This window comes from Terrapene carolina, unplaced genomic scaffold (genome assembly GCF_002925995.2).
Source record: "Terrapene carolina triunguis isolate 2854851 unplaced genomic scaffold, T_m_triunguis-2.0 Scaffold62, whole genome shotgun sequence".
NCBI lineage: Eukaryota > Metazoa > Chordata > Testudines > Emydidae > Terrapene > Terrapene triunguis.
This window is the reverse complement of record NW_020664413.1, coordinates 14,959,219-14,972,003: the sequence shown is the minus strand read 5'-3', so window position 1 is coordinate 14,972,003 and position 12,785 is coordinate 14,959,219. Positions and strand designations below refer to the sequence as shown.

Here is a 12,785-nt window from a genome sequence, read left to right as displayed (position 1 = left end):
TTCCAAATACAGAAGTAATTCAACCACACAGAAATTAAGTCGTATGAAGTTTAATTCAAACCTACAAATATGGAGAAACAAATAATTAAGACTCAAAATCTGCCACTTGGCTCTTCAGCTTATGCATTTATGCCTTTGTACGTACAGAAAAGTGTAATTAAAAAAGCAAAAACGAAAAACTGGTCTTGTTGGGACTATTTGCATGAGTAAAAGGACGTTTGATGTTAACTCAAAGAATCCTAAGATTCTTTGGGTTTAGAAATATTTTAGGGAGAGTTTGGGGACAAAATGAGATTTCTCATTCACTGCATTGCCACAAAATCACTAGCTTAAATGTAGGAGCTGAGATCTCAACATTTAAATGGTTTCAGCTCAAACTAGTGTTACAACAAAAGAATATTTTTCTAATCTACACTTTGGCAATTATTTTTTTCCCATTTAGCAATCTTGCATCATTTTTCAGCAATGATTTAATACCATCACTAGAGAGATGTCTCTTATTAGCAAGATGGTGTATAATATTTCAAAATATCCTGTCAAATAATTAAAATAAAACTTATCAATATACTAAGAGCCTATACTCTGGGGTGCATGTGTAACCTTCGCAGTGTGGCTCAGTAACCCTCCAGTGACTAGGCCACTCAATTCAGAACCTTTGCACAAAAAACGGTTATTCACCTTCTCATAACTGTTCTTCGAGATGTGTTGTTCATGACCATTCCAATCAGGTGTGTTCGCACTGCGTGGATGACAGCGGGAAGATTTTTCCCCTAGCAGCATCCGCAGGGTCGGCTTGGGCGCCCCCTGGAGTTACGACTTCAGGGTTCCCAATATAGGGCCCTGCCAACCTCAGTTCCTTCTTGCTGGCTACTCCGACAGAGGGGTAGGAGGATGGGTATTGGAATAGACATGAACAACACATCTCGAAGAACAACAGTTACAAGAAGGTGAGTAACCGTTCTTTCTTCTTCAAGTGCTTGTTCATGTCAATTCCAATCAGATGACTCACAAGCCCAAGTTCAGGAGGTGGAGCGGAGTCGTCCACTCATTGGAACACTGCTCTTCCAAAGGCTGCATCATCTGTGGCCTGCTGGGTGATTGCGTAGCACGTGGTGAAAGTGTATATGGAGGACCACGTCACTGCTCTGCACATTTCCTGGGTGGGGACCTGCACCAGGAACGCCCTTGAAGAGGCCTGAGCCCTGGTGGAGTGCGCAGTGATTGAAGGAGCAGGCTCCCCTGCCAGGTTGTAGCACTCACGGATGCAGGATGTGATCCAGAACAAAATCCGTTGAGAAGAGACAGGAAGACCTTTCATTCTGTACACCACTGCCACGAATGACCGGACAGACTTTTGGAATGGTTTAGTTCTCTCGATGTAGAAAGCTAGTGCTCTGCGGACATTCAATGAGTGAAGCTTTTGCTCCCTGACACTCAAGTGCAGCTTAGGATAGAACACCAGGAGGAAGATGTCCCGGTTGATGTGGAACTGGGAGACAACCTTTGGGAGAAAAGCCGGGTGAGGCCTGAGCTGAACCTTGTCCTTATGGAATACCATGTAAAGAGGCTTTGACGTTAGGGCCCTGAGGTCAGACACCCGCCTAGCTGAGGTTATTGCTACCAGAAATGCCACCTTGTATATGAGAGAGAGAGATCACGTGCGCAGGGAGCACATTGCCAAAGGCTCAAATGGCGGCCCCAAAAGTCTGGATAAGACCAAATTGAGGTCCCAAGCTAGAACAGGCTGTCGGACCTGTGGGTATAGCCTGTCGAGACCTTTAAGGAAACGGCTGGCCAATAGGTTGGCAAAGACTAAGCATCCTTCTGCGTGTGGGTGGAAGGCAGAGATGGCAGCCAAGTGAACCCTAATTGACAACACAGACAGTCCCTGCTGCTTGAGGTGGAGAAGATAGTCCAGTATAAGTAGCATCAAGGCGAGCGTCGGAGACTAATGGTGCTGTGCCGACCAGATTGAAAATTTCTTCCACTTGGCAAGGTAGGTAGCTCTCGTGGCGGGTTTCCTGCTGCCAAGGAGAACCTGTCTGACTTGATCAGAGCAAGAAAGCGCCATTGGGTTCAGCCATGGTGCTTCCATGCTGTGAGGTGGACTTACTTGAGGTTTGGATGTTGGAGACGGCCATGATCCTGAGTTAGTATGTCCGGAAAGAGCAGCAAGGTAACTGGAGCTTCCACGGACATTTCCAGGAGTGATGTGTACCAGTGCTGGTGGGACCAAGCTGGAACTATCAATATCACTGAAGCTTCTTCCCTCTGTATCGCGAGGAGTACCTTGTAAACAAGAGGGACGGGCGGGAACGCGTATAGGAGATGGCTTCCCTAGGGGAGGAGGAATGCATCTGTGATGGAGCCTGGGCTGTGATTCAGGAAGGAGCAAAACTGCTGACACTTCCTGTTGCATCGCATGGCGAACAGGTCTATCTGGGGAAAGCCCCACTGATGGAAGATTGAGTTCACGACGTCTGGGCGAAGGAACCACTCGTGGCCGTGGAATGACCTGCTAAGAAGGTCCGCCAACTCGTTCTGTACTCCAGGGAGGTACGATGCTTGCAGCTGTATCAAGTGCTCTACACAGAATCCCACAGCATGAGGGCTTCCTGGCAAAGGGGAGAGGAGCATGCACCCTCATTTGTTGATATAAAACATCGCCGTGGTGTTGTCTGTCATGACTGATACACATCTGTTAGGTGGGCTCGGAAAGTCTGGCATGCCAGGCATACCACTCTCAGCTCTCTGAGGTCTACCACACCTGATTGGAATTGACATGAACAAGTACTCAAAGAAGAACCTCTGATCCTAGTTCTTCTGCTCATGCTGTAGAGGACTTTATGGTCTTAAACCCAGAAGTCTCAGGTTCAATTCCTACTGTTACTGACTCATCCGCATTACACATTATCCTAGATTTCCTTTATTTACTGACTTGCTGATTCACAATTCATCTCCTAGTGATTAATGCAAGCTAATAAGATACCAGTACAATCATTTTTCAAAGATCTAATTTAGTTAAACTTTTAAACTATGGAAGTACTTAATTTACTGGCTATGATTCTTGCATTACCAGTATATTGCAAGAGCCTGGAATTTAAATAATAGTTATAATGTAAACTCGGATAATCCAAGATGATTAATGCCCACCTTTTTTTCCGTAAGTGTATTGTTTCAGCAGAAATCAGCACAAGAACACTACAATTTCAGTATAAACAGGATCCTCAAAATTTCTTCATTTTTCCTCATAAAATTTTTATATTGTTTGCCAATTATAAAACTATTAAACTACTGGGTTTATTCTTCTTAGTCCTAAATAATATGTACACTAGTTTCTTTCTATAATCTCAAGCCATTTTCTCTTTACAATTATCAGGCTAACGGCTCTTAAACCGTACTTTATGATGTATCAGATGACTTCCTCTAAGTCAGACTGCCTTTACCGTTCACTGGAAAACAAAAAAACAACCTAATCATTCTGACACCGCAGCAGCTCACAGTTTTTAAGTAATGTATCAGAGGACAACTTACATGAAGTAAACAATACATACCACAGCCAGAGGAATTCTGACAGAACTGTTCCAATAAGGCCATTAATGACAATGCACATCAATACCAATTTATTGGGAAACTCAAAGGCCTCGAATCCAGTATAATGAAGTAGGAAGAAACCTGGCCATAGCAGCAGCAGATTAAAGAGGCCTACAAAACCTGAACATAAAAATCAAATTAATGTTAGTTTCCTTTCAGTTTCATCATAATTATTTATTTACCTCCTTCTCCCCTTACTTGGCTTCCCTTACAGTCCAAATGTCTGGCAAGAGCTGCAGAAAAACTATCTTGATAGGTTATTCCTATACCTGAGAAAAGGAATACAGGAATCTTTAACTGAAAATGGAAAGCAATATTTAAATATTTACAATATGCGATACTTTTAGTAGTTCCCCAAGTTCAGAATGCGTATTTGGCTTTCCACAAGTAAAGCAATCTTCCATTTTAAAGATTCCAACAAGAAAGAATTTACACTAGCAACAGGGATGATCTAGAGCATGGGGAATCTAGGGTGTCACAACCACCATCATTTTTTAATGGCCAAATGGGAGATGGTCCCATAACTATTGAGGAGGACTCCTGAAGCTTTTTTCAATTCCAACACAGGGTCACAGTATGACAGCTGGTCTAGTAACAAGGCATAAAACAGTTTAAAAAAACAACAACAAAGCTCTACCATGGACTTTTAAAAAGTGGTGCTGGTCAGTAAGCGCTCCTGATTGAATCCAACTGTTCATTTGAAACGGGGTGCTTTGGACAGTTACACAAGGGTCATAAGAAGAAAATATGGTCTGAGAAAATAGGTTGTCAGTGCCTACATGTGAAAAGAGAACTAAAAGATCAAACTTTGGAAAAAAAGATTGGGAATTTAATTCCAGGTTAATGACTACTACTGTGGGTTTCAAAGCTTGGTGCATGAACCACTGGTGGTCAATGAACAACTTACTCGTGGGTCTGGAAAAACTAGCTGACCACATGGTGCTGGTTTTACTTGTTTCCAACTGTTAAAATTACTTTAAACAGGACAACTAAAATATATATTCAATACCTTAACTTTTTGATAAAAGTAACTGCAGGAGTTGCCACAGGAATGCTAATAGTATTGCCAATGAAAAAGGTGATGGTATAAAAATATGGTCTACCTCACGAGGATCAGCAAATCCTTTATCTATTGGGACAACAGTTCTGTTTCTCAAGTGAAATAACAGAATCATAGATATGTAATGCTGGAAGGTACCTCAAAAGCTCATCAAATCCAGCCCTCTGTGCTACAGCAGGACCACCTAAACCTAGACCATCCCAGACAGGTGTTTGTCCAACCTGTTCTTCAAAACCTCTAATGGAGATTTCACCTCCCTTGGAAGTCTATTTCAGAGTTTAACTACCCATATAAATAGAAAGTTTTTCCCTATTACCTATCCAGATCTCCCTTGCTGCAGATTAAGCCCATTACTTCTTGTCCTATCTTCAGTGGACATGGAGAACAATTGATCACTGTCCTCTTTATAATAGTCCTTGACATATTTGAAGACCATTATCAGGCCCCCATTTCAATCTTCTTTTCTCAAGCCTAAACATGACCAATTTTTTAAACCTTTCCTCATAGGTCAGATTTTCTAAAGCTTTCGTCAACTTTTTTGCTCTCCTCTGGACTCTCCAATTTATCCACAACTTCCAAAAGTGTGGCACCCAGAAATGGACACAATGCTCCAACTGAGGTCTTGCGAGTGTTGAACACAATAATATAATTACCTCCCATGTCTTACATATGACACTGCTATATATACACCCTAGAATGATACAAGACTTTTTAACAAATGCAACACATTGCTTACTCATTCAATTTGTGATTCACTATAAACTTTAGATCCCTTTCAGCAGTACCACCTCTTAGCCAGCTATTCCTCTTTCATAGTTGTGCACTTGAGTTTTCCTTCCAAAGTGAAGTACTTTGCACTTGTCTTTATTGAATTTCATACAAATTCTTCAATTTGTCAAGGTAGTTTTGAATTCTAAGCCTGGCCTCGAAAGTGCTTGCAACCCCTCTCAGTTTGGTGTCATCCACAAATTTTATTAACATACTTTCCACTCCATTATCCAAGTAATTAATGCAAATATTAAACAGTAGCAGACTCAGGACTGTAGTAGAGTAGCAGACTCTGGAACCCCACTAAACGTACTCACCTTATAGTAATTTCATCTAAAATGCTTTTCCCTTGTTTGCTTATGAGAAAGTCATGTGGGATTATTTCAAAAGCTTTACTAAAAATCCAGATATATCACATCTACTGCTTCCCCCTATCCACTGTGACAGTAACACTATCAAAAAAGGGAAATTAGGTTGGCTTGGGATGATTTGTTCTTCATATATTCATACTGGCTATTCCTTATAACCCTCTTATTCTCTAGGTCAAGAGTAGCCTATATTCTGTCAAGGTCCAAATTTCTTGACTACCCTTGCTCTAGGTGCTTACAAACTGATTGTTTAATAATTTGTTCTACTATCTTTCCAGGTATCAAAGTTAGACTGACTGGTCTGTAATTTCCCAGAGATCCTTAAGTACCCTATCATAAATTTCATCAGGGCCTGCCAACTTATCTAAATATTCTTTAATCTGTTCTTTCCCTATTTTGGCTTGCGTTCCTTCCCCCTTGTTGTTAATATTGATTGTATTGAGTATCTGGTCACAATTAACCATTTTAATGAAGACCGAGCAAAAGAGGCATAAAACACTTCAGCCTTGTTGATGGCATTAGTTAGCTCTCCTTTCCCTCTAAGTAGTGGACCTACACTCTCCATCTTTCTCTTGAGCCTAACGTACTGAAAGAACCTCCTCTTATTGCCACATGTCCTTTGCTAGGTGTAACTCATTTTGTGCCTTACCTTTTCTAATTTTGTCCCTACATGCTTATAACATTCTTTTGTACGCCTCCTTAGCAATTCATCCATGTTTCCACTTTTTGTAGATATTTTTGCAGATTACTAATTTTGCAGATAGTTCCTTAAAGCCTCACTAATTAGCACAAAGACTGGGAGACTCACTGCAAATTACTGATTTCTGTGAATTAGCAAGCAACTGAACACAAATGTACTATGGTCATTTATTTCATCATTTAGTTTTTATTTATATTTCACGATATACTAGTACATTTGAAATTTTACTAATATGAAAACTCACAATAGCATTTTGCTATTAAGTCTGCTCAGAGGCAGGGACAGAACACTACATTTTTGCAGGTTAGTAAGGCTCTATGGCACCATATATGGCTTCTGGTTTACAATTTGGACTTCAGAAATTATGGCATTGCAAAGTGAAGTGACCATATTGAACTGCTCACTACAAAACCTGCACTATAACAAAAAGTTCAGCATACCAATCCAGTTTTTATTCAATATAAAAATACATCACAGGAATTAGCAACAGAGGCATACTCACTTTATCACTGATGGCCTTACACGGAGATGTGTCAAGCACCTGAGATTCCCATTGACTACAGTGAGTGCTGCTGCTCAACACTCCTCAGGATCAGGCCCTAAGAATTGACTAGTAGTGAGAATACTCAAAGATTAAGGCCCTAAACCTGTAAACACATATATGCTTAACTTTACATGCATGTTTAAGTGTTTATAAGATTGGGGACTGAAGAGCACGGGACTTAGTCATTCTATAAATGAAAGTTTTGTTTTCAATATCGTCATTGCTATATTAAAATATTGCTGTTCTTACCAAAGAACATTGGTATATCAAGCTTATCTTCTCTGTCTACTTTTCTTTTTATCATAACTATATAGACAGCATACAGCATTGCTCCTACAAGAGACCATAGGGAACCTGTAAAAGATGAAAAATATTATTTTAAGACAAATGGGTTAGGCATAGTGTTATGAATCTGACTATCATACTTAAATCCCTCTACTGGGCAATTTTCTAATTGTAATAGTTTATTATAGAATCCATTACTATATAAAATGAATTAAACTTATGAAGATATGACCCTCTACATGCATATATTGAAAGGGTATTTAATAAAAAACATTCCTCAAAACAAGCCACTTTCAGCAGTCAATCTTCCAGAGTCTAATACATGACAGATTTATACTGCATTTCCTTCTCCCACCCTGTAGTTTTGAGCAGTTTAAAAAAAACTGTTACATTTATCTTGGTATTACAATTTACAGTATAAAATTTAAAAAAATATTTAATATACCTATTGTACCTCTTCCTGGAGATTTCTCAGACTCAGAGAGATTAACAAGTACTACACCGCCAATGCTAGGAAAAAACATCAGCAACTATTAGGCATACCACAGGTTTTTTTGTTTTTTTTTTTTAAATCTGTCTCACACACGCACAGAAACAAATAAAGAGACCAGTTTTTAGATATCTGTAATTAGACTGAACACAGCTTTTGGTGAACCTGTGCTTTAAGGCCTACTCCAGAGCTCAATTAAATCAATATGATTCTTTGCACTGACTTCCCTGAACTATGGATCAGGCCTTTGAGAACAAAGCTGACACGTCACAAATGATGTGCATTAATTAAAAACATCTGCATTTTATTTAGGGTATTTGCTATCTATTCCAGTATTTTCTCTTCTCAAACATCATTATCTCAAGGCGAGGTCACACTGACTATTCTGCTGTTTTCCACGCGCTTCTGACGTGAGCCCTGCTTCTACAGGTCTCGCGATATCAGGCTAAGACTTGACAGAACAGTTGCTCTGTCTCTGACACTTAAATGGCTGCACTTAAACCCTCTCTTTCTTTTACTGCTTCCACACGATATTAAGTTTCATTAAACATCTAATGCTTTCCATCTGCATTAAAACAAAATCTAAAATTAACTATCAGACAAATGTGTTAGCATTTATTATCTAATAATTTTATAACCAAATCCTATGCTTATATCTTAAATTAGGTTAAATGACCACTAAAACATAATTGCTTAAAGATGTCCTGCCCATTACAGTTGAGCAGTACATTCACTTTAACTGACTAATAAAACAAAAGAATCTGAAGCATATCACCATTTTCGTATACACACTATATACTTGACCAAAACTCCACTGACAGAGAGTGGAGAAGAAAAAAAAAAATAGTTCAGAGCAGATCTATAAAATCTGACAGCTGAGAGTTTTGAATAATAGCAGAACAAAACTGTGAAACTAACCAGATTACCTATATATCACAGCATCATTTTTCCTAACCCATCTAAATATTTAGAAGTTACTTAAGTATCATGCACACAACTTTCAGACACAAACATTAAAAAAAAGTCAAAATTAGGTGAACTTCAAATTAGCTCCCTAATGCTGCACACCAAAGTCATCTGACCCAAAAATGGGTTCAAGTGAAAATATATAGCAAAACAAGTCATTCCAGAGCAGACTAGTAACACTACAAGGTTCCAGCAGTGTCTTAACCCTAATCCTCAGTTACTTAGTCTTCAGCAACTAGAATATAGGGAATTCTATTAAAGAAAGGTTTATATTTAGAGGGAGGAGATTCCTGGTCAGAGCAGTTGTCAAAAAAAGTGAAATTTTAAACAGGCACTCTTCGACATTTTATTTTCTTTAAAAAACTTGCCAAGATCTGCTACTCTTGAAATAACAACATTCTTCACCAAATAAACTGAACTATCTCAAACAGCTTAAAAAAGTACTAGCTTGTTTAGGGGTAGGGTCAGAGAAGGGGTGTTGGAGATTAAGAGTTCATATTCCTACCTTAAAACGACAGCTAACAGTTTGGAAAGGGTAAACCGGTCTCCACTGTTACTTGGAAACACTGCAGCTAAGATTAAGGTAAAAAGTCCTGTAAGAGAAATAAAAAGGTGTAACATCTTTTCAAGCTTTATTACTAACCTGTTCAATAAACTGTACTACCACTATCTCAATTTATTTTAAATGTTGTCTAATCACTTCAGATTAGTTTCCATACTTTTAATCTGAATTTTTGCAACAGAATTAGTATGTCAGTTTGTCTCTAATTTTCTTGTAATGCTGAAATGTTTACAGTGTCTAAACTGAAATTCAAAATCTACGCCCCAGATAAGTAAAAATACATTTAACAAAAATGAAGATTGCAATTTAAACATGCAAAGGAAATAAACTCAGTTAAGTCTTTAAAAAAAAAATCAGCCCATGTCAAAACCAGTGTATATTGGAATTACACCTTTTAAATAGCAATAACTAAAGCAGTGCACTATTTTTGGGTTGTGATAAATGTAAGTATCAGCTTTGAAAGACAGTCTAATTACACGTTAAAGCAAAACTGTGGAGCAATTAGTGTCTGTCATGCTATGATAAAATTAGACAGTCTCACTGAACATATAAAAAAAACCTATTTAGAGAACTTGTTGATGTCCATAGTAGGAACAGATTATGGTTTTTGGGTCAACAGAAATAGGAAAGATACAAAAAACGAGCTCATATAGTTTTAAATTAAGACACTTCAATGGCGGGAGTAACCATTTCCTAAAAACACTACAGCCTGGTACTACTTCTCACCCCTTCAAACAGTGGAATTGACTGGTTCTAATTATGACATCCCCTGCAAATTTACCACTGTAAAATAAACGTTTGTTTTTATGTTGCAAACTTGAAAGGGTGCTAGATTTTTGTTTTGTTTTCAGTTCAAAAGCAGATTTTTTTTCCCTTAAAGGAGATCTGCAAGTGTAAAATTCACAAAACTAAAATTAGAATTATGTCCTTAATGCCTCCAGTGACCAGCGTCCGGGTATATAGCAGAGCCTCCATTGAAATTACTTTCACTCCCACCATTCTTTGGGTTATTGTAGCCCAGACCTGTCATATTATCACCAGCTCTTTGCAGCACAGCAGCTGTGCCATTTGGTTCAGATCACGTATACAATACTCACTTTGGCCTTGGCTACACTTGCAAGTTACAGCGCTGTAAAGCCTACCCCAGCGCTGTAACTCACTCCCCGTCCACACTGGCAGGGCACTTACAGCGCTGTATCTCCCTGGGTACACCGCTGCAGGTACTCCACATCTCCGAGAGGAATAAGAGCTGCAGCGGAGTGGCTACAACTCACAGGTGCGAGTGTAAATGCTTGCAGCGCTGTACTAATCACCTTGTCAAGTGGCCAATCCTCTCCATTGTTGTGACAGGCTGCAGGAATGCGGAAGTGCCGGTTTCAAAGCTCATACCACAGAGAAAAGCAAACAGTTTGCAGCTTGCTTTGAGTGAGTAAATGAATGAGCAGGGGGCCAGGAGTTCAGAACTTGCAAAATAGAGAGCTGACACGCTCCAAAAAGCACTCCGTCTCCCCCCACACTCCCTGTCACAATCCACCCCACCCCTCCGTTTTGAAAAGCACGTTGCAGCCACATGAATGCTGGGATAGCTGCCCATAATGCAGTGCTCCCAACACAGCTGCAAATGTTGCAAGTGTGGCCACACCACTACGCTGTCAGCTGTCAGCGTGGACAGACTGCAGCGCTTTTCCCTACTCAGCTGTAGGGAGACAGGTTTAACTCACAGCGCTGTATAGCTACAAGTGTAGCCAAGGCCTACATATAGTCTACGGGAGTATACTGCTTTCCCCCTCCCCATTTAAAAAAAAATTACATTGTAAATTTTATTATTGTTCTCATACCAATTAAAACTTAAGTGTATAGAAATTGCAATAGTGATCAGCTTAAAGACAAAAAACCAAGGAAATTTTGCACATTGATTTCAGGTGTGGCTCCGTGTCCAAGAAAAGTAGCTCAGTTTTAAAACAAAAATTTCTTCTGTATGTGAAGGATTTTCTTTTCTTTTCTTTTTGTTTTTTAAAGAATAAGTTGCAGCCACCTAAAAGGTCAGCTTTCCATGCAACTACTACAGTCCAAATAGTATCTTAACTATAAAAATGTAATGTACTTGCAGAGCTATATAAAGACAAAAGAATGAAAGCTGCAAAGTGGTAAGACATAAAGATAGTAAAATAATTTGCAACAATATACGGAATGCTTCTAAGCTATCATGTTTGTTTTTTAAATTTTACGCTTCTCAAAGATACACATAATAGTCAATTTAATGAAATAGTGCTGGCATAACAAAAAGAGCTCTAATTTATAAACAGCTATTTCAGTAGCTCTTATAATGCACATTTGGTTTCTTACCAGAGGTTGAAGATAGGATATTAACTATGGCAACTTGTGCATGTAAGAGTGCTTCTTGATAAGAGAAGTTTGCCAAAAACCACTGCAGAACAAGGAAAGTAGTTTAATGAATAAATGGATAATCACAAAAGGTATTAAAACAGTCTGTTTTGCCTGTGTATTAACTCCTGCAATTTTTAGATTTTTTTATATTTACCAGAGTTATCACTTGAACCAGTATACACAAAAATCAATCAGAACAAGGCTTTCACACAAGTCCTTTTGTCTTATAAATAACAATATCAATTTCTAATTGTTATTAAGAAGAGGCAGAGGCATTAAGTAGCAGAGGTGAAAACAGAGAACATGAACAGTTTCAGTGGCATCTACAAGAAAGTAATTATTGCAGACTTTAAAAAAAAATACACACTAGAGATAATCAGTGAAAATAGCAACTGCAAGTCAGCAACAACCAAAAAGCTAACAACTTAGTCTGAAGTCATCATTTTCAAACTGTTTGCAAAAACTGAGAGAAACTACTTATTTCCATAAATCTCAAAAGGTTAAATTAATTATCATCCCATTTAAACGGATTCATATACTGGGGTCCTATAACATCTTAAGTACACAAACAAACAACCATCTCCAAAATAGAGATAATACAGTGTACAGATCAACTATCTAACAGGTATTCTGTGAGGATTAAATGTTTGTAAAATACTTTGTAAAATGGTAAATATTAGATCGTGTAGCGGGCAAGAGTTCATTAATAATGTTATCTCAAAGATGTTCTTAGTTCTCCCAAAAATTATTTCAAAAAGATTTTACTTTTTGAATGATGACCAAGAAAAAAAATACAGCAGTAGATACAGCCGAGGTACCTTTTAGAAGCAACTGCAAAAGCAAGAGCAGTATCATTTAATTTGTTTGTAAACAAAAAAGAATAATCTTATTCCAGACAGTTTTTAAATATATATGCATAAATAGAAAATAAATCTTAAAAAGATAGTTACTTTATAATCTCCTTCGTATACATGAAATATGAAACTAGTTTTCCTTTAAATTCTATGGACATCCTCTCAATATATGCATCCATCTCAAGAAATTCCAGTTGTCAGATCAC

General features: G+C 38.4%; 1 protein-coding gene across 4 annotated transcripts in view; it reads right to left on the bottom strand.

Annotated features, from left to right (window-relative positions):
* SLC35F5 (solute carrier family 35 member F5) overlaps positions 1-12,785 on the bottom strand; it is a 49,795-nt gene that overhangs the window by 14,521 nt on the left and 22,489 nt on the right. For 3 of the 4 annotated variants that reach the window (XM_024218857.3, XM_024218858.3, XM_024218860.3), the window contains 5 exons: positions 11,684-11,765; positions 9,281-9,368; positions 7,765-7,829; positions 7,284-7,388; positions 3,555-3,714 (listed from right to left, as the gene is read on the bottom strand). In XM_024218857.3, coding sequence (XP_024074625.1) covers positions 3,555-3,714; positions 7,284-7,388; positions 7,765-7,829; positions 9,281-9,368; positions 11,684-11,765 — 500 coding nt within the window. The remainder of the gene's footprint in view (positions 1-3,554; positions 3,715-7,283; positions 7,389-7,764; positions 7,830-9,280; positions 9,369-11,683; positions 11,766-12,785) is intronic. The other variant, XM_024218859.3, reaches the window with a different exon arrangement.